This window comes from Brachyistius frenatus, unplaced genomic scaffold (assembly GCF_029030835.1).
Source record: "Brachyistius frenatus isolate BFR_SWC_R1_liver_20210118 unplaced genomic scaffold, ASM2903083v1 Contig_412, whole genome shotgun sequence".
NCBI classification, from domain to species: Eukaryota; Metazoa; Chordata; class Actinopteri; family Embiotocidae; genus Brachyistius; species Brachyistius frenatus.
In genome coordinates, this window is record NW_027211011.1 from 41,777 (window position 1) to 62,468 (window position 20,692).

Consider the following 20,692-nt stretch of genomic DNA (forward strand, 5'->3'; position numbering starts at 1 on the left):
AAAATATACAAGTAAATAAGCACAAGAAGAAGAACCTGAACGTCAGAACCCCAATGATTCAGGTGAGAATAATTCATTCTTCCAGCGTGTTTCCACTGCTGTGGATCAAAGGGGGCGGGGCTATCGCACAGCTGTGGGTCTGACGTGTGTCGAGATAAACTAAGTTAAAAGCTAAACCCAGAGGAAGCTCCACAGCAGGTGACGATTGACGACTCTTAAACATCTCCTCGGTTTAGTAATTGTTATTTAAGATGACATTTTCAACACGTTATCATGAGCAGCATCACTTAAGATTAACTTTGATTTTTGTTTATGTTTTCCAGGACCTGCTCCACCTCTCAGAGTATGACCTCTTGGAGCTTGGAGTCCACAATCACCTCCACCGCCTGCACCTTCTTACGTCTCTACGCCTCCTCCAGGAGCGAGAGAGGAGGAGAGGTACTCGGCTCTCTCCCACACACAGCCACACGGATGAAATCACCTGATCTGCTCCATCAGGTCGTTGATTCTGCTGTTTGATTCCCCGAGTTTGTCTCCCAGAGAGGAGACAGAAAGACAGAGACAGATAGCATTAGCATCATGTAAAGACGTGCTTATGCCTGGGGGTCTGCTGATGGGGAGGGGGTTGTCTGGCTGAGGACAATGCTGTGCCACACACACACACATAAACACACACATACACACACATGAACACTTTTAAAGCTGTCAGTAAGTTGAGAGAAGAGTGCTGAGGCCTGCAGTCCTGCTGGGTTTAATCACTTTTAGAGGTGTGTGTATGTGTGTGTGTGTGTGTGTGTGTGTGTGTGTGTGTGTGTGTGTGTGTGTGTGTGTGTGTGTGTGTGTGTGTGTGTGTGTGTGTGTGTGTGTGTGTGTGTGTGTGTGTGTGTGTGTGTGTGACAGACTGCTTTGTTTGCTCAGTTTCCCATGCATTATACTGTGAAATCTAGCTGTTGTCTTGGTGACTGAGAGGGTGACCCTCCTTTATACAAGCGACTAAATGATTTTAGTGAATCTTGTTGTCTGATGAAACTGTCATCATACAGAATTAAAGGCAGTCGTTATAGAGACAAAGTCAAAATGGGCGAAATAGCCAGTTTGCTGCAGCGCTTCAAAAACCAAAAGTGTCTCTCTTGAATGAACTTCTGAAAACTTTTCAGAGGCCAGGCTTTCTGAAGTTGTTCAAGGAAGCAGTCCCCTCCTATGTCATCGTTAACCCAGCAATTTGCTAGCCCATCTGGAACGGAGCGTCTTTAAAAAACAAAAACAGACCTCAAGTTGCGGGGAGTATAAAAAACTTTTCACTGACAGCACATCGTGTGTGACAGAGGTTACATTTTGTGCAAAATCTGTTTTATTGTGAGTCATTTCCTCTGCATGAGTGAAATGGTGTTAAAAAAAAAAAAAGGTGATAAAATGTTGGCGGTCTCAGAAATCAGAGGAGATACAAAAGTAAAAGACAGAGTTTAAAAAAATGGTTTGTATAAGATTACACATGCGTGACAAAATAAAAGGCCTGTATCCCTTCTTCATCCTTCAAAATAAAACAATCAGTGTTTCTCAGAAGTGTTTGAAGTATCAGATAAACTGATCACGGTGCTCATAACCTTAAACTCACATATTCTGTACATATTAAGTCAACAAATACATAATTAAATGCGCTATTTAATTGACTGGACCATATAAAATACAAAGTAATGTTTGTCTTGTAATTGGAAGAGATATAAATAAAATGGGCTTTGAGGAAAAAATGTTTTGGTCCACTATGCATTACACACTTTATACATAGTATTAAGATTTGAGATCAATATTGGCATAATATCTTCCATTTTTGTCTTCCTATAATTCTTTAAATGATCAAAATCAGAGTTTGTGGCCTTTTGAGTCCAGGTTCAGGTTAAGCTTGTCTGTGCTGACTCTGTGGGGCATCTCGACAGAGAGCCAACATCTATAACAATATGTCTGTGAACTTAAACTTAGTAAAAACAAAAAGGTAATGAGAGGGTAGGCCTACATAATAATATAATTCATAACTTGTATTTCAAAATGCATGTGTAGCAAGTGGAAAAGTTAACATTTTGACCCGTTGAAGGTGATTAAAAGTCAAGAAATCTCCAAACCATTAGGATGCATCCTCTGATTATCATGAATGTCTAAACCAAATTTCATGGCAGTCCATGACGTACACATGAAAGTGTTTGACCGAAAGACTGACGGGCAGATTGACTGACGTTGGCGCCGCAGAGTTACGCAGATAATATATCGAGAAATGAAGAGAACAAGAACTCCTCTATAGTATCTCAAACTTCTACAGTGATCAACAGTAAAAACGTGGAAAGACAGATCACAGTCATTATCTGTGTTTGACAAGCGAGCCCCAAATGTGTGGACAGAACATGACGTCATGAGGACTTTACCTGTTTCCCCCTTTTAACGACACATATTTTCACATTCCTGAGATCCCCGTGTGACCGCTGATGGAGCCCCGACCTGCGGCCTGACGACAGTTGCTGAGGTGAAACAGCCTGCAGTTGAAATCATTCAGTCACCAACTACCGTGGTATCATCTGTCTGCCTGGCAGGCTGCCACCCCTATCATTACCTCAGAGTCCAGATTTGTTCAGCTAATGGCATCCTTCACACACACACACACACACACACACACACACACACACACACACACACACACACACACACACACACACACACACACACACACACACACACACACACACACACACACACAGAGAGAGACACACAGAGCATCTTCTGAAAAAATGCCAACTCAACATGTGACCCAGATAAGAGCATTCCAGTGAGAGCACCTCCAGGATAAAACACAAGCAAACCTTCACACTGCATCCAGTCCTCTCATTAATTTCATCATGTTACTGTCTGCTGGCAACAGTATATGATTACGTGGCTGGAATAGGAATCTGTCTGTGTGTGTGTGTGTGTGTGTGTGTGTGTGTGTGTGCGTGTGCGTGCGTGCGTGCTCCAGGTACTTTCCTCGTTGGCAGGACTAAAAAAGCAGCAAAGAAAGTAGAGATGCTCCAATTAGAACAATTAGAGGGTGAAATAGGAGGCATCATCAAAACCCACACATGCGTGCTCATATTTCACATATTTGAGGCATTTTAGTTTTTGCTTTTGTTTAGTTATAGCCGTTACTGCGGCATTGGAGCTGTTCTGTGGATGCTCGTTGTGCTTAAAAGACGATCTGTAACAACATGTTGATTTTTGTTTTTTTACAGTTTCAGATTACACCCGCATTTACTAGAATTGATCAGTTACAGTCCATAAATTGTACTCACTCAATTAAAATGTTGTTCATGCATGAGATCATGAATGAAAGACTTTGAAGTCATGTTACTTCCTGATGATTCATGAGGTATTCATGCATGTAGTGCTGCATGAATTCATGCATGAATTTATGATAAAGTGAAGCACACGCAGCCATGGATTAAATCAATGATAATTTCATATCACTTAAGTATATAATTGAGGTTTTCCTTCCAGCGCTGTTATTTACAACAGCAAGGCCTATTGAAGTGCTCCCGTCATCTTAAAGGAGCAGTCTCGTGTGTGCTTTTCTTCTTGCAAACTCTAAAATAAATCACGTGCTGCACATTTTCAAGGCGTTGCATGATAACACACACATGGATGGTTTTATTTAATCAAGCTCCTGGTTCTGGAAAAAAACAAGTTTCTCTGCTTTTCTGCAACCCAATCAGGTCAGTGTATATAATGCATCGATTGTAGATAGTAGTTAACACAGCTACATTCTCCAGTTACCATCACAGAACTTCTTCAGGACTACCTGGTCACATCAAATAGGCCTGATTTCTGAGAAGAAAAATGCCCTGCAGCTGATCAATTCAGATGGATCATAATTCCTATAAAAACATACAATATGTTTGCACTGTGATGCCAGTTTGTGTATTCAGAGATTCATTTTATTCCTCAGCCTTTACATGTTATATAATTCATGTTGACAAAGCACAGGCTGAACCCGGCTAATCTCCCCCGTGAAGGTGATGGACTCATCAACCTGACCTGGAGTTAATACTAAGTGTACTATAAACATCTTCCTGTTTCTGTCGGTGTGTGTTAGTAACATCAACTGTGCTGTCCACATTCTGCTGTTATCGCTCATGTCAAAACAGGGAATATCTCGTTCCCACAATCAGACTGATCCCAGATAGGAACATCCAAATAACTAAAAACATGTAGAAAAACAAAACTTTCGATGTTTTGGAGGCTGTTTTCTCTTTTACAAAGTTCAAAGTGTGACTGATGGCACCTGATTCTCATCATTTACTCTGCAGCTGACAGGTTTCTTTCAGAGTAAATCTTTCCCAGTTAGACTGTTGTTGGAACATTTATTTTGTGTTTATCGCACAAGTGATGTTGCGAGTGTCACGTGTCCTTGCAGTGCGTTGTGTCTTTCTGTTGCTCGGTAACACATCACAGCTGTTAAACACTGGAGTGATTGTCAAGAACTTTATACAAGTAATCAAATCTTAGTTTTCCCAAAAGCGTTCCACTACTGATCCTCTAATATTTTAGTTTTTGACTGATCATCACTTCACTGTCCCGTTAAATATCTGATCAATTCTTACAATAACATTATTTAGTACTATTCTGTACTAGGTTTATAATTACAGCTTTTGTATATTTTTTGCCTTTATTGAAAGAGCGGGATATGACACAGACCGCCTGCTGGACTCAAACATGATCAATTTCTCCTCCAAAAAAGCTAATCTAACTAACAAAATGAATCATTGTGCTCCAAATTGATCTGGACCGGCTAATAGCACATGATTGTTTTTCCACTGCCGTCCAAAACGTAAATGACCACAAAAAAAAAAAAAAAAGATTTAAATGGCTGTTATCTAATCTGTCGCTGCTGTGGTTAAAGTTTGATAACTGTAAGTTAGGGAGAGTTTGATTAAGGTCATCAGGAACAGGATGCTTCAATGTCAGAGTCACATATTTTCACATCACTTCCCTAAGAGGTTTTACATTGTTCTAGCAACATCGTGTTAACCTCTGCCTTTTCTTTCTGAGCGACATGTTGCCATTTTTGCAACCTGTCAGGCATCTTAGCAAATGACCATTACAAAACATCATCAATAAATAAATTGGCCAAATTGTGTGCAATCGTGTACATCGTCTCTTACAAAGACATTGAAGTGATTCAATTATTAAAGAGAACTGCCGCAGAATTTACACTTCTTGGTTTGAGTCGCTCGAGGCTGCTGCATGCTGAAACATTTACAGATGCATATTTACACAGAAGCTGCCACAAATCATGACTGATGCACTCGTCAAATTGTGTAGCCTTCTGAGCTTAATTAAAAAATAAATAAAAAAATACCAGGAATTCTGTGGATCAGCGGTTGATGCTGATGTTCCACAGAAACCGTGATCGCATGAGTCAGAATTCAGCAGATTTTCTTCTACCTGAACAAGGATTTGATTTTTTTTTTTCATTGTAAGACCCCTGAGGCTGCAACTGCAGGAATGAGGAGTGGCGTAAACACTTTTCTGATCCGAAACACACACGGAAACACAAGCATGTGTCTATACACATGTTCATAAGGAGAAAGGGAGTGGTGGAGGGAGACGAGAAGTCATAGGAATGAGGGGGAGAGAAAATGGAGAAAGCATGAAATGGGAACGGGAATGTTCTTTGCACGGTTCAGATCTTCTTACTGAGGAGTTATTTGAATACCACAAAACATGAAAAGGAACTGAAACAAAAAACATCTTTGCAAAACCAACTATAATAAACTAGTTAATCCATTTATACACAGGTGCAGAGCTCCAGCGGGCGGGTAAACCGAACCCATCTATTTAATGGTTTGGGAAACACTGATGCCCTGAGGTGTGCTGGTGGTCAGTGTTTGGAAATGAGTGACTCAGCGAGGCTTCGTGCCAACATGTTAAGCTGCCTGAGGACCAATGTGCCAGAGCAGGGCTCGGCCAGAGGACTCACATTAACAGAAAGTGCAGGAAAACGCTATCATGGCATGGAGATCTCTCCAAACACGCTTTAAAAAATGTAGTTAAGTAAACATTTGTTGCTACAGACTTTTCTAAAGTCGAAGATAAAGCCGTGAGCGCCTAGCCTTCTCATGTAAATACTGTTACATAAATAGCTGATGGTGCAAATTCTCCACTACATGTCTTTGCATTAGAGGGTGCAGCAAGATAACAAAAGCAGCAGTCAAAGCTCAAACAAGGGAAATCACAGGGGAAAATTTATGGAAATATGACATTTGTGTCAGTTTAATGTATTAATTGGACTCTTTGTATTGATCGATATAGATCTGGGGCCGTATTCACGCACATTCTTAGAAAAACACGCCTTTTTTAACCTTATTTTCAAAACAGTGACGGGATTATTTTCCAATGGACCGCCAGAAAACTGATAAGAAGGAGTGACTGTAGCTAACAAAACCGAAATAACTTGTGGGAAAATGTTATTAACTTAAAATTTTATGAGACCAGTTCAATGGGAGTCTATGAAGCTGGAGGCTTTTTGGAGCCAACCCCTAGTGGCCCCCGGTGGCATTGCACTTTAAGGTACTTCTGCATCAACCTCATTTTTCAGACTCGGAAGCTACGTACACTTTTATATACAGTTTATGGGAGTAACGTTTAGTCTGAGGAATCTTTGTGAATACGAACCCTGGAAACTTGCATCTGCTGCTATTTGTCTCTTCAGAATGACATTTATGTAACAAGCTATATGTCATAAATTATTCAGGAGGTCAGTAAATTTTCACGCACTTTCTTTTTATCAAGACACCAACTTTTTCATATCAGTTTAGCTTACAAACATTTTTAGGATATTTTGATTTACAGCTCTTCAATCTGCAGTCTAAAGCCAGTTCAGAAATGTTAAAGTGTGAGGACGTGCCCCTGTGCTTGTTTTGATGAAAGGTTTGTTCTTTTTCTAACAACTTGATGAGAGCTTTCATCACAAGGACGCATGTCAGTCAACCTGGAAGGATTATAGTCCTGCGCTGCCTCCTTTTTACTACACCCCCCCGCCCTCCTCGTGCCACTGTATGTTGGGAGGGCTCAGGTGATTCAGGAGATGATTACAGATTACACTCCTGACTCACCGTGCACTTTCCTGGAAACACCACCCTCACACACAGATGCTAAGAATTTTCACATGCCTGTGTGAAATAGTACGAAGATTTACTCAGAAAAAGAAATGAAATTCAACTTCAGCTGGATAGTTTTACTTCCAAACAATCCTCCACCTCTAAATTTCATTTCTCAGATCTTTTTTTACTTGAATAGCTATGCAGTATTTCAGGGATAAGCAATCAAAAATAAGATTTGTGTGGCGGTATTTAACCCTGGATTAATCACCTGACCCCTAGGATTGAAACTGCTCGCCTGAAGGAATGAAATTAGAAGAAAAATAACACCATCGATCTCATTGTCATAGTTTTGTTTGTCATTCTCGTGGTTTACGATGACTCATCAAGTTTAAATGCTGTGTTCTGTGGACAGCCTGACAGGAAGCAATGACAGATTGTCAACAAAGTTCATGTTGAACCACATTATCCAAACCACTTATTTGGACATGAAAGCATAAGTAGGTGCACCTGAAAGAACTGTACTCTGTTGTATTTCAAAATGTAAAACTGCAGTAAATACGGCAGGTAAAAGTTAAAACAGAAAATTTTTCTATACAGTTTTTTGTTTTTTTTTATATATATATATTATTAAATCGCCCATTGGTTTGTGAACTGCCATTATGAGGTCTTGAGTTCGGATTTTGGAAATTGCCATCTTGCTTTTTTGGAGGCAGAAGTGAACTGCAGGGGGGAACGAGCGGTGGACCTGATACAGCCCTGTCAATCAAACAGACACGCCCCCAAAAACACAGGGTTTTTTTAGGCTTAATTTCTAATTAATGACGGGATTATTTTCAGATGGATCACCAGAAAACTAATAAGAAGGAACTGTTGAAAATGACAATATTAGGACTTGTAGGACTCATTGACTTGTTGATTTTGAAGTTGGTGCCAACCCCTAGTGGCCTTCAGTGGAATTGCAGTTTAAGGCACTTCCGCATCGGACTAGTTTTTTAGACCCGGATGCTTCCCGTGCACTTTTAATTACAGTTTAAGGTCACACGCCCAACTGGACTCTTTCCTGATGTTGTGTTGCCAATTTTCAGAAGATGAAATTTGTGAAGTTTTTTTTAAGTAATATTATGTAAAGAAAAAAATTAATGAATTTATAGAAAAAAACTTAAATCTTCACATCGCTCTCGTGCACTTCAGTTGCTTTCTCGGTCTCAAAGTAAGTATGAATAGCTGAAGATCAAAAGACCTACATGTATGTAGCAGCATCTGTGTGTGTGTATGTGTGTGTGCGTGTGTGATGTGTGATGTGTGTGTTCCAATGCGGGCCATCTGATCATCTGGGCTTTCATAGCGGCAGGATGGTGCTTCTTGTATTGTCTGAAAGGAAACGCAAACGTACATTAACACCGCGCGCGCGCGCGCACACACACACACACACACACACACACACACACACACACACACACACACACACACACACACACGCACACGTGTCTGGGTGTTATCAACTCTAGACAATACAAAGGAACCGGAGGACAAAGACAGGAGAGAGTGTTGTCCTGAGGGCCAGGCACACACACACACACACACACACACACACACACACACACACACACACACACACACACACACACACACACACACACACAACACAAAACACAACACAGTCAACATGAGCTCATACCTGATGTCATGACACAAGTAGAGCTCTTCTACTCATTTCATCTCCTTCACAGGTGAAATTTAATCTTTCTCTAAAACATTCCCTCCATATTTACAAGAATGCTCCAACTTGATTTTAACCAATAAGGATGAGCTGATTTATGTCTCAGTCAACACTCAGTGAAGTAGTAACCCCCCCCCCTCCCAAGTCTTGAGAGGACCTTAAGTTGCTCAAACATGTCACAACCACATTTTTGTCATCCCTTCTCCTCTCTGCAAATAGCAACATTAGGTCACATCTAAATCTCTTTTAAGCACCTGACCAGTTGGTGGTGTTGGTGTGCGAGGTGCCAAACAATAAGACTTTGCAGCATGAAATATGAGGCTGTGCGGGAGGGGGGGGGGGACACAGAGTAGAGGAGATGGGAGGAGGAGAGTAGGAGGGCAGAAGGAGGGAGGGGGGGGGGTTCTTCAGCGCTGGGAGGCAGGAGTTTGGGGAGGGGGGAGGCAAGAGACAACTCTGCTCCCTAAAGAAAGAAAGAAAGGAAAACTCCTCCCAAACACAGTAGAGCAGGAGGAGGGGCCCGGTGCTCACAAATCACTCCCCAGAGAGAGAGCGAGAGAGACAGAGAGAGAGAGAGAGAGAGAGAGAGGAGGGGTGTGTGTGTGTGTGATTGTGCAGCAGCTTCTTGTTGTTGCCTGTCTGCAAGGAGAGCACGCATGTGTGTGTGTGTGTGTGTGTGTGTGTGTGTGTGTCTGTGTGTGTGCCGGTCAGTCATTCAAACTATGAAAGGGGAATAAGTTTGGTAGAAGAGATAAATAAGAGCCACAAGATCACGAAGAGGAGAAGAGGTCACACTGACAGGTAGGAGTGAACCTGAGTGTTTATGAGTGTGGTGTGTGTGTGTAGGAATGTGTGTGTGTGTGTGTGTGTGTGTGTGTGTGTGTGTGTGTGTGTGTGTGTGTGTGTGTGTGTGTGTGTGTGTGTGTGTGTGTGTGTGTGTGTGTGTGTGTGTGTGTGTGTGATAGAGCTGAGGCAGCTATATATCTCAATGGTCATCTTCTCCTCTGGATGCATTTTGTTTGTCTGTTTGTTTCACCGGACACTCCACCGTGCCTTCGTCTTCCTCTCTCGGCTGAAGTGTTTACAGCTCGCAGTGAGTTAGATTTACTCTGGGAGTTTTTTTAAGCAATAAGTTGCCATCCCAAGACACTGGGTGTAACTGTGGTTGTTGGATTGGTGGTGTCAACTGTGGAAAGCCCAGCAGGAAATAATTACATGAAAGATAAGACCAATAGTATTTCTTTTATCAACATTTTTTCTTGCCTATTTTGGGTATTTTTTTTTTTGGTGTATTTACTCCCAAAACATTTGCGTATGCTGGTTTATTTTTTTAAGATGTGATAAACGGTTCAACGACCGTTTTTGGCTGATTGCTTAAACATTTACGACATTTAGAATTAGTTCCTGCACAACACTGGTATGATGAGTTATTGTGACATGTGACTGAAGAGATATGTGTACTTTAAAGGAAAACTACTCTGAACTTTACTCAGGTTGCTCAGGATGACTTTAACAGTTTGACTGGCTCAGAAAGAAACTCTGACCTTTCAGTTATGAGAACGCTTCTTTAAACAGCAAGCCACCCAGGAGATGATGACAGAGACAGACGTACGTGTGCGTCTGGTGTGTGGTGTCGATGCAGATAAACACACTGCGTGCTGCAGACGTTAGTTAGTCTGAGTCTTGGGTCTGGAGACAGCAAGTGGAGTCGAACTGAGCCAGTGAGATTCTGCCTTTAATCAATGCTGAACGTTTTCCGTGTCAGAATCACAGAGCTCAGCTGGAACTGAGAGATGGTCGTGTACTTGCAGTCTTCAATGGCTGGTATTGTGTTACTTGGATCCCCGGTGGTAATACCAGCTAGCACTCTGTGACCTGCTGGTCCTTACAAAGACTGACTGACTGACTGACTGACTGCGCAGCTAGAAAGTAAAAATGAGGCACTTGTATTTTACTTGATCACCACTTTGTCAAACTTTGCGATATTCCTGAAGGTAATATTGTGCTTTTCTCTCTACTGGAGCTTTCACTGATGCCCATTTACAGTTATTTTACAGACCAAGACTTAACGTACACAATAAGCCACATATCAGGATCCAGTTTCATCACCAAGCTGTCTCAATAACAGAGATTGTAGCAGCACACAATAATGTGACATGGGCAAAAGGGCTTAATACTTTATATATTTAATGCTGAAAACTGTTACTTGTTTAAGCAAATTATTAAACTTGGAAGGGAAAAGGCAAGCCTGGCTATTTAGAAAGTTAAAAAAAAAACGGCATTATTGCTCCTCTATAGTGCCCGCATTATATTAACGAAATGAAAACAGTAAAAGTTGTACTCTGGATCCAGCTTCCTACTCATCGTACAGATATGATAATGGTATTAGTCAAACTCACAGCAAGAAAGGAAATACAGTAAATGTAAGTGTGAAATAACATCGGATCACAAAATTGGTGTCGTCACTTTGTCACTGGAGCATGTAACTTCTTCGCATTAGCAAATAATGAATCCACAACTGTTTAAATAAGTAGTTTACTCACAAAAATTACAACTCTGAATGCTCTGCCATCTGTGATGTAGTTCAAACTTAATTTCGAGTAGTCCTACATCTAAACGTTAGCGATTTCAGGTATTTACTGTTTGTTGCAGGACTTTTCCGTCTGATGTGTGTTTGCATTGTAGTATTGTTGCTCGGACTGAAATAGATGATCTAAACACGTCTTCCTCACTGACTCCGCTGACCGACCGACTGACTGGTGATCGCCGACTGTACACAAGAGAACACACTTCACCACACGATGTCTGTGGAGTCACACAAAACGAGCGCGTGCACGCTGAGGGGAAGTTAGGTGTGAATGTGTGAGAAACACACACACACACACACACACACACACACACACACACACACACACACACACACACACACACACACACACACACACACACACACACACACAAGGATTTGGAAGGCATTGCTGTGGGATTTAATAACAGCCTCATTAATATGTCACACACACACACACACACACACACACACACACACACACACACACACACACACACACACACACACACACACACACACACACACACACACACACACACACACACACACACATATATATACATGCACACTGGAGGGCCCACGCACTGAAGAGCGCAGTAGGACACCTCTCTCTCTCTCTCTCTCTCTCTCTCTGGCTCTCTCTGTCTAACAAAGGCTGGCTCTAACACAGTGGTCATGTGACAGTTGTTCCCATTGTTCACTTCTGGCCAGGGGTGGTTTTGCTAATGCACTAGTGTGTGTGTGTGTGTGTGTGTGTGTGTGTGTGTGTGTGTGTGTGTGTGTGTGTGTGTGTGTGTGTGTGTGTGTGTGTGTGTGTGTGTGTGTGTGTGTGTGTGTGTGTGTGTGTGTGTGTGTGTGTGTGTGTGTGTGTGCGGTATTTGTGTACATGCCAAAGCAGGAAGACACTTTAAGCCAGCGAGAGGAAACCCCTCATTCCCAAGCATGTTGATGTTTGTGTTAGTCCTCCTCATTGTGTGTATGGTTTATGCGTAATGAGAGACCGGTGTTGCAGCATGTGACAGTTCTTGTTGAAACTCAATTTCATGTGTAACTACTATTCTGTAGATCTACATGCTCGTTTCTCCTCTGTAAACCAGAGGAGTTGTATGATTCCTTCTGTCAGACCTGATTACCCAAACACATGGCCACAGTCTGGTGAATTAAATTGGACCTGTTGAATCCATTTAAGGGCCCGTGGTGGTCCTCAAAAAGACCATTTTGTCTTAAAAACCACTACTTCAGTGCATTAAGAAAAGAGGTTTCTGACTGCTGGAGAGACAGAGGGAGCTCACCATCACAACATTGGACTAAATTCAATTTAATTTAATCGGAAAGTTGTGTCTTCAACCCTGTGAGACGGAGATCAAGAGATACTCTGTGAGAAGGAGGAAGGGAAGTGAGAGGCATATTTGCTTTATTGTGAGTAATCCTTCATAATGAGCTGTCTGTCGTCTAAATATTTATACTGTCGTTTCCTCTTCCTGTTAATCTACACTAGTTTCCCACCCAAAGCTTTCTGTGTGTGTGTGTGTGTGTGTGTGTGTGTGTGTGTGTGTGTGTGTGTGTGTGTGTGTGTGTGTGTGTGTGTGTGTGTGTGTGTGTGTGTGTGTGTGTGTGTGTGTGTGTGTGTGTGCCTTGATAAGCACATACTAGCAAATACTAGCACTTATCTGTTTGTGTGTGTGTGTGTGTGTGTGTGTGTGTGTGTGTGTGTGTGTGTGTGTGTGTGTGTGTGTGTGTGTGTGTGTGTGTGTGTGTGTGTGTGTGTGTGTGTGTGTGTGTGTGTGTGTGTGTGTTGTTGTTCCCAACCCAAGGACTTCACTAGTTTTGGTGATAAAGCAAACTTCAGTATGTTTTGTCTGTTTTACAATCGTCAAGGAAAAATCCTTCCGATTGGTGAGCAGGTGTTAATTTCATTCACATGTGAAGCTGCTGGTTTCCCTGCTATAAATTTCCATTTAAACATTTTATTTGAAGACTAGTTCCAGACCTCCGATCACAAGTTTGTGTAATTTTTCTGTAAAAGGTCAAAATACAATCGATTTATTTCTTGACATCAGGTATCGTCAATGATCCGTTTCATAAAAACCCACGAGTCTCCTGGATAAGTTGTTTGGACTGCTGCGTTTTCTTTTGACTTTTTCAAAGACCTGAAATACAATGTGGTTTTACAGATCTTGCAGAAATATGAACTTTTTTTAAAGAATTTTCTGTTGGACTATGATATTCATAGTTTGTTGCGAAACATATCACCTGACCCTTTGTGGTTATCAAGGTATCCTCAGTGAACCAAGTCTCCTGGATAATTTAACACCAGTTCTACATCAACAGATCAACAAGGAGACAATAATGGACGTTTAAGACTCGATGTGCTCCAGCTTTAAATCTTAAATCTAAATATCAGTATAGACAATGAAATGTGACTTTTGCTTTCATAACGCTGCACGCTAAAATAACCATCTCACAAGTCAACAGTTCAACTCTAAATCATTGCAGAGGTAGTCGTCTATATTAAACTGAGTGTAACAATAGCAACACATGTTACAAACTAGGTTATCGTGTGTGTGTGTGTGTGTGTGTGTGTGTGTGTGTGTGTGTGTGTGTGTGTGTGTGTGTGTGTGTGTGTGTGTGTGTGTGTGTGTGTGTGTGTGTGAGAGAGAGAGAGAGAGAGATGCAGTGCGATGAACGGTGGCTGAACAGCTGGAGGGAGGCGAGGATGAAGCAGGAAGGCAGAAAGAAGAGGGGTAAATAAAAGAAAAGCCTATTATTATGAGAGGTGGAAGTACAAAGGAAAGAAAGAAGGAGACAAAGTCAGGATGCAAAAGAAGAGCTGACGTGATGGACAGACAGAGGGAGGGAGGGAGGACTACAAGAGAAAGGGAAAGATGGATGAGCAGGGACGGAGTCAAAAGGAGAGAGGAGTGACTGACAGAAGGCAGAGGAGAGGCTGAAGGAGGGGGAGTGACATTTTTCACACCTTCACTCTCCTTAAAAAAGGTCCTTTAGCTCTCAGCATGAATAATTTATTTATTAGATTAATCGACAAAGTATTCGTGTGCGTAAGTGCTGTGTGTTTTCTCAGTGGGAGTCAGTCCTTTCTCCTCAGCAGGGGAGGGTGTGTGTCTGGCAGATGGTCAGGTCAGGCCACACACACACACACACACACACACACACACACACACACACACACACACACACACACACACACACACACACACACACACACACACACACACACACACACACACACACACACACACACACACACAGCTGACCATCCCTGAGGCTCTTATAATAGGTGCTCCTCCTGAAGTCGTTCTGCCCCTCGGAGGAATCCACTCTGACCCAGCATGCCTATAGTGGGACTTTTACAGTGTGTTTGTGTGTGTGCATAAACTTTACTAGTCACACTGAAGACTCTTGAACCGGCCGGCCAGCTGTTCTTTTCTCCAAAACCTGCGATTTTATTGACATTCATCGTTACAACCCCCCCCCCCCACCCCCACACCCCCTGCTGCTCGACTTTAGTTAGATGGATTTGTTTAATTTTGAATACGATTTTAAGATAGACAGATTCACCGAGCTCTGAGACTCTCATTAAAACTTTTATGTGTCCTCTGTTATTTGTAGCGAGCACTCAGGTTGCTGGCTCCTCACTTTAAACTGGCCTTGACTGTTGCTATTGAAAATTAAAATGACAAACAGCAGCTGTAGATAATAAACAAATGAAACTCTGCTCTGGACTAATATACTTTTCAATCAAACATCAACTCTACAACCTACACAGACGGTATCAACATGATTCTCGTAAAACATCTTGATTGTGTCCTGCTTCATTTTGCTTCACCATTTTCTGGTAACGAGTCCCCTCGAAGAGCAGAAAATATGTCCACAAGTTATTCATACTACAGAAGGTCTCCATAACAAACCCCTAACCTTATAAAAAAAAAATGCTTTAACTCCCACTCCACATCGGTTTATGTATTTAGGTTGCCATTAGCTCTTATCTACAATATTTCATTATAAAAATATCCCCAACGTATTTGGAAAAGTGCTTGTTTCTTAATTAATTAATATCAGTTGCATTCTTGTGTGTTTAGTGCAGGCGTACCTTCTTGACATCTCGCTTTGTTTAACACAACAGTTGAAGAGGAGGAAATATAACTAGCCAAGCTCTCTAAAAAGGGAGCGCCAACAAACACAAAGTGCTCCTATTTTTACACGTTGAAATATTTGTACTAAACAAACAGAAACAGAGAAAAGGACATTGTGAATTAGTGAGCAGTTGACTTATAAATCAGAGCAATCTCAGCAGTTCTGCTCTTATTATGGAGTTCCCGCACATTCACACAAATATGAACAAAACCGATCTTATTCTTGCATCTTTTGGTTGGTTTGCTTGCTAGCTGATAATATATTACATGTGCAAAAGGCAATTTTGCAGTTAGAAGACATATTTTTCCTTCATTTGTCGAAGGCTAGCTGTTTACCCTGCTCTCAGTCTTTATGCGCTAATCTTAGTTTACTAGTCCTGAACCCTGATATCCGTCTCCTCATGTCATTTCTGGCAAGAAAGAGAAGAGAAATACCTGAAATATTAGTAGTATCATATCTGAATCTGTATTCAATGTTAATAGTCTTTTGTTTTTCCCCTGCACACATGTAAAAGATGTGACTGCATTTTTCATCACAGGATGACAGTTACGTCAGATCACTTTTCTCCGGTTCAGTCACTCCTCACACTCTGCTGTTTAGAAATTTGGTTCATGTTTCATAGCACTGATTAAAAAAACTACATTAATCTGCTCATGTTCCCGTTTTCACCTCTAACTAATTAGTACTTGATGAAACTGTAAAGCAGTTTGTAGTTTTCTGAAGGCTTTTTTTTTTTTTGTCTTTGAAATTAGTTTCTTTTTCACCGGCGGCCCTGTTGATCCCTTCGGGTCAGAACAGTGCCGCTTCGTCCGGGCTGACTGCATCCGGCAAGGCCGCTGCTACGCTGCCAAACCCCACAATTTACTCTGTTGCCAACTCTCTCTGATCGCAATCAGGTTGTTCAAATAGAGACACAATAACAAACACGGGCATAGTTGTTCAGGTTCAGATTCTTGGGTTTGATGAGATTAGACACTGGGCGGGGTCCGTAGAGTCCAGTCTGCCAGCGTGCCTGTCACCTCATGATATTTTTTTTAGCTCGTACAGTTATGACTAACTGCTGCATGGTAAGTGATTCAGAGCAGATGATAGCGTGGTGTCCACTCATCATCACACTGCAGGGGAATTTATCAAGAACCTGCCCGGTGTTTTTTCTGTTCCTGCCAAACCTCATCTGTCTTCTTCATCACTGTGTATTTATATCTGCATGTCATCTCGCCCAGGAGCAGAAAAAAAACAGAAAAGTGCTGCTTTTTTTCTTTACCCTTTTTTTCAAAGGCTCAGCGTAGAAACTGGTTTTAATGTCGTTGCTGGAATATGAAGCATGTTAAGAATTTCCTAACGGTATGATATCGAGAGGTTGTTGCTAAAAATAGCACCTGACACTGAGGCAGAAGGCCAGACCTCTATTCTCTTCTCACAGCCACTAACGCACAACTAAAGTCAGCCTTGTGTCTGGTAAAAACGTTGGCTTTGATTCCAGTTATGTGTAAAAAAAAAAAAGTCCTGAAACTGGTGGGTCTGTCATTTTCAGGTACTTTTCATGTAAGCGCTACACTTTGAGCTCAAGGCATGTTGTCTTCTATTTCAGTCATTATCTAATTAATGACGAGATTATTTTCAGATGGACCGCTAGAAAACGAATAAGAAGGAGCGACTTTAGCTAACAACATCGAAATAGCTTATGTTAAAACTTTATTCACTTTTAATTTAATGAGAGAAGTTGAATGGGAGTCTATGGAGCTGGAGGCTTTTTGGAGTCAACCTCTAGTGGCCCTCGGTGGTATTGCAGCTTAAGGGCACTTCCACATCGGCCTCCTGTTAAATCAAACATTTACATAATAATGCACCATCAGAGCGGATTCTTTTACTTTGATCACGTTGAATGTGTGAATTTTATCACTTTAAACAAAAGATACAGTATGCCTGGAGGGTTTCTTTTTTGAAGTATGTGTTTGTGTGTCATTCAAAAACGAAAATCCCGAAATCAATCATCAGCTGTGGCAGATTTAGAGGTCAGGTTACCTCACTGCAGCGACTTGCATATTATTATGTAATGACAACTTTTATTTCCCCCCTGGCAGCGTGTTGGCTTGTATTTTTATATGTGCGATCACTTGAGAGGTTATGAGAATATGTCAGCTGTGTGAGTGTACTTTGTTGTACCGGTGTGTATCACGTATCATAATATATCATCTCAGTAAGCACTGGATGTCAGTGTGTGTCTGTGTGTTTCAGATCGAATGTCTTCACAGCGGCGTGTTACAGAACATTACACCTGACCCCTCTGCCGTGTGTTACCATGGTTACATAACGGTGTGGCTCAGATTACTGTGAACATGCTGGTCATAACACACCCGAGGAACTTTCACCCTCTGTGTTTATTTACTAATTAATCTGTGGAAAGACTGAGATTAACTCTTCAAATCCAAAGTGTTGCAGTAAAAGATGATGATGATGAAAAGATGAGTCATGTCCTCTCTGTCCGACTGTCAACGTCTGTGTGCGTTTCACTCCAGAGTTGAGGATGATGGCAGAGGGGCGTTTTGCCAGTCTGCCCAGGTCCCTCCATGCACACCACGCCCTGGCTGGATGCCCCGCCCACCCTGGAGTACCCACCAGCTCCCTCGGTGGCCCCACCAGCAGCACCTGCTCCTCCAGGAGGCTCCAGGCCTCCCTCGCCTCCTCCATGGACCTCCTCAGCTCCAGACCTGGGTGAGTTCAAAAACCAAAAGTCATAAAAAACTATTTTGAACTGGATTATAGTTCTGACTGAGATATCTAGTTAAATATGAAATATATATTTGTTAGAACTCCAAGAAACAAACAAGGCACTTGTTTATTTGCATAAATATTAAATTTACTTGTCTCCTTTTTTTTTTTTTTTTTACCCTTTCTGCAGTTTCCCTCCAGGGCAGGGCAGCGTCCCATCAGAGATGGACCCCGCTGCCTACCAGCCAATCTCCATTCACGGAACTCTGCCTCGACGTAAGAGGGGAGGAGCCAACCTCGCCCGTGGAAACTACACTTGGGACCCCAAAGCCAATCACAAGCAGCCGTTATTCTGCGGTAACACGTCGCTGGCTCCCGGCCACATCCATCAACCCATGGCCTCTTCACTGGTCCAAAACATCATCGATGACTTCCATGGTTACAGGTAAACACCTCTACCGACACAGATTAACGTGGATTATGTTTCTGGATGTTGATATTTTCAGTCTGTGATTTGTTCTGGCACAGTCTGGGCAAATGACAGTGTTTGTATCATAAATACTACTGTATCAGCAGTCGTCCTATCAACTTAGCTTTATCTCTGTTCATGGATAAAAAAAAAATAAAAAAAAAGGGGAAAGGAAGGACACAATTAAAGGAACTCTCACCAAACTCACGTCCTGTAGGCTGGAAACTTCTGAAAACCTTTTAACTTGTTTACATACAGAAAACAGCAGCTGGGGTCAGTTTGGGGTCACATTTACTATGACCTCCAAAATCAGCCCAAAGTCAAGCCAAACAAAAAGAAGTCTAAATACATGTTGACATCTCGAGAAACTTCTCCTGCAGAATAATCTACTACTTCCGTTCCAGTGGCTTTTTAAAAAAAAAAATATGTTTAACGCATTTTTGCTGTTGGCTCTTCAATTCAAGGTTTTTTAATAAAAGGATAAAAGTTACAGTGCAGTGTCACACCTAAAATACAGATATAAGTTGCAGAGCAGTACAGGAAATGAATCAAGATCCTCAAATTTGGTTCAAGGAAAGACAGCAGCAAACAGAAAAATCTCCAAGCTTTGATTTGATAAATCAAAGCTGCCATCTTCTGTGAAAAAGAGACAACTTTAACAATGCCTGAGTGAATGACTAGATGATTAAGTTACACCATTACTTGGCCAAATCCTGCATGACTGACTGATAAAGGCAGCATTGGTCAGCCGAATGCCACAACTTCCTGTATCTATTTCAAATTAAAAGCAGTCGTTTCAAATTAAAAGGCCTTTAGCTTTTCATACATTTTGCAGCCATACACTAAATTAGACTTTCTCACCGATGAGTATTTGTCAGTCTGAACAATAGTTTGTCATTGTTGATCCTCAAGAGACTCATGAGGCTCTGGAAATAAAACTTTGCATTTTCGAAACTTCTCCTCTTCACAGTGCAGAGTTAGAAAGAGAGTGTGGAGTCGGATGGAGAAAGAGGAGGTTGTAAAGCGAGCCCTTAGGGGGTGTAGCAGTTAGCTCCACTTCAGAGGAAACACACACACACACACACACACACACACACACACACACACACACACACACACACACACACACACACACACACACACACACACACACACACACCTCATCCCTCATCATGTCCTCCCATCTTTTCTATCTCTAGTGTAGAGTTACAACAGACTGTATCTGATGCAGCCAGCTTTGTGTGCACACGAGTGTGTGTCTGTGGGTGCGTGTGTGTAGCCCCCAGCATTTGGGTTACCTTTGTAGGTCAGGGTGTGGCCGGGCAGATCAGAGATTACTGTGAACTCTTTGTCTGGTCCCTTTATCCTGCTGCCTCCACACTGGGTACATTTCATATACTGCTGACATACAGCAGGATAATTTGTCCAGGTCAAATTCAGCCTGTGCAGGTGGGTCGATAATGAATAGCATCATAGCGTCACCCTGATTTTGGTTAATTTTTCAGGAAATTAGTGCAACTCAATGGGTATCGTGTCCTTCTATTCTTACCTTTGACATTTTTGCAAAAAAAAAAGATGAGAGTCAGGGGTGTTTCTGATCTCTAGTGGCACATACTTAATGAGCTGAAAAACATCACGAATAAAAGGGAAATCTTTCTGAAACTGAGTTTTGGCAGGCTGGTGTTCTTCGATAACATTGGTCTTACTTCAAGCTGTCTGGAGATCAAAAAACAGCATTGTTAAAAAATGTATTAGTCGGCATCATGAATATAAAGGAGACTTTCATGTGTGAGGGACAAACATGAGTGTCAAATGGAAAGTTCACGATTATATTTCTTCATGCACATAAATATTCTTGAAGTGAAATCTGGTTAGTTAAATCTCAACAATGGTTTCCCCATAGATGGAAATAAAAAGATTACAAAAATTGCGAGCACTCGCAGTTT

General features: G+C 41.7%; 1 protein-coding gene across 1 annotated transcript in view; it reads left to right on the forward strand.

The window, feature by feature from the left end:
• The window catches only part of bcar3 (BCAR3 adaptor protein, NSP family member), a 66,966-nt gene that overhangs the window by 13,755 nt on the left and 32,519 nt on the right, over positions 1-20,692 (forward strand). Inside the window, exons 3-5 of the mRNA XM_069725186.1 lie at positions 324-438; positions 18,085-18,280; positions 18,468-18,722. Coding sequence (XP_069581287.1) covers positions 324-438; positions 18,085-18,280; positions 18,468-18,722 — 566 coding nt within the window. The remainder of the gene's footprint in view (positions 1-323; positions 439-18,084; positions 18,281-18,467; positions 18,723-20,692) is intronic.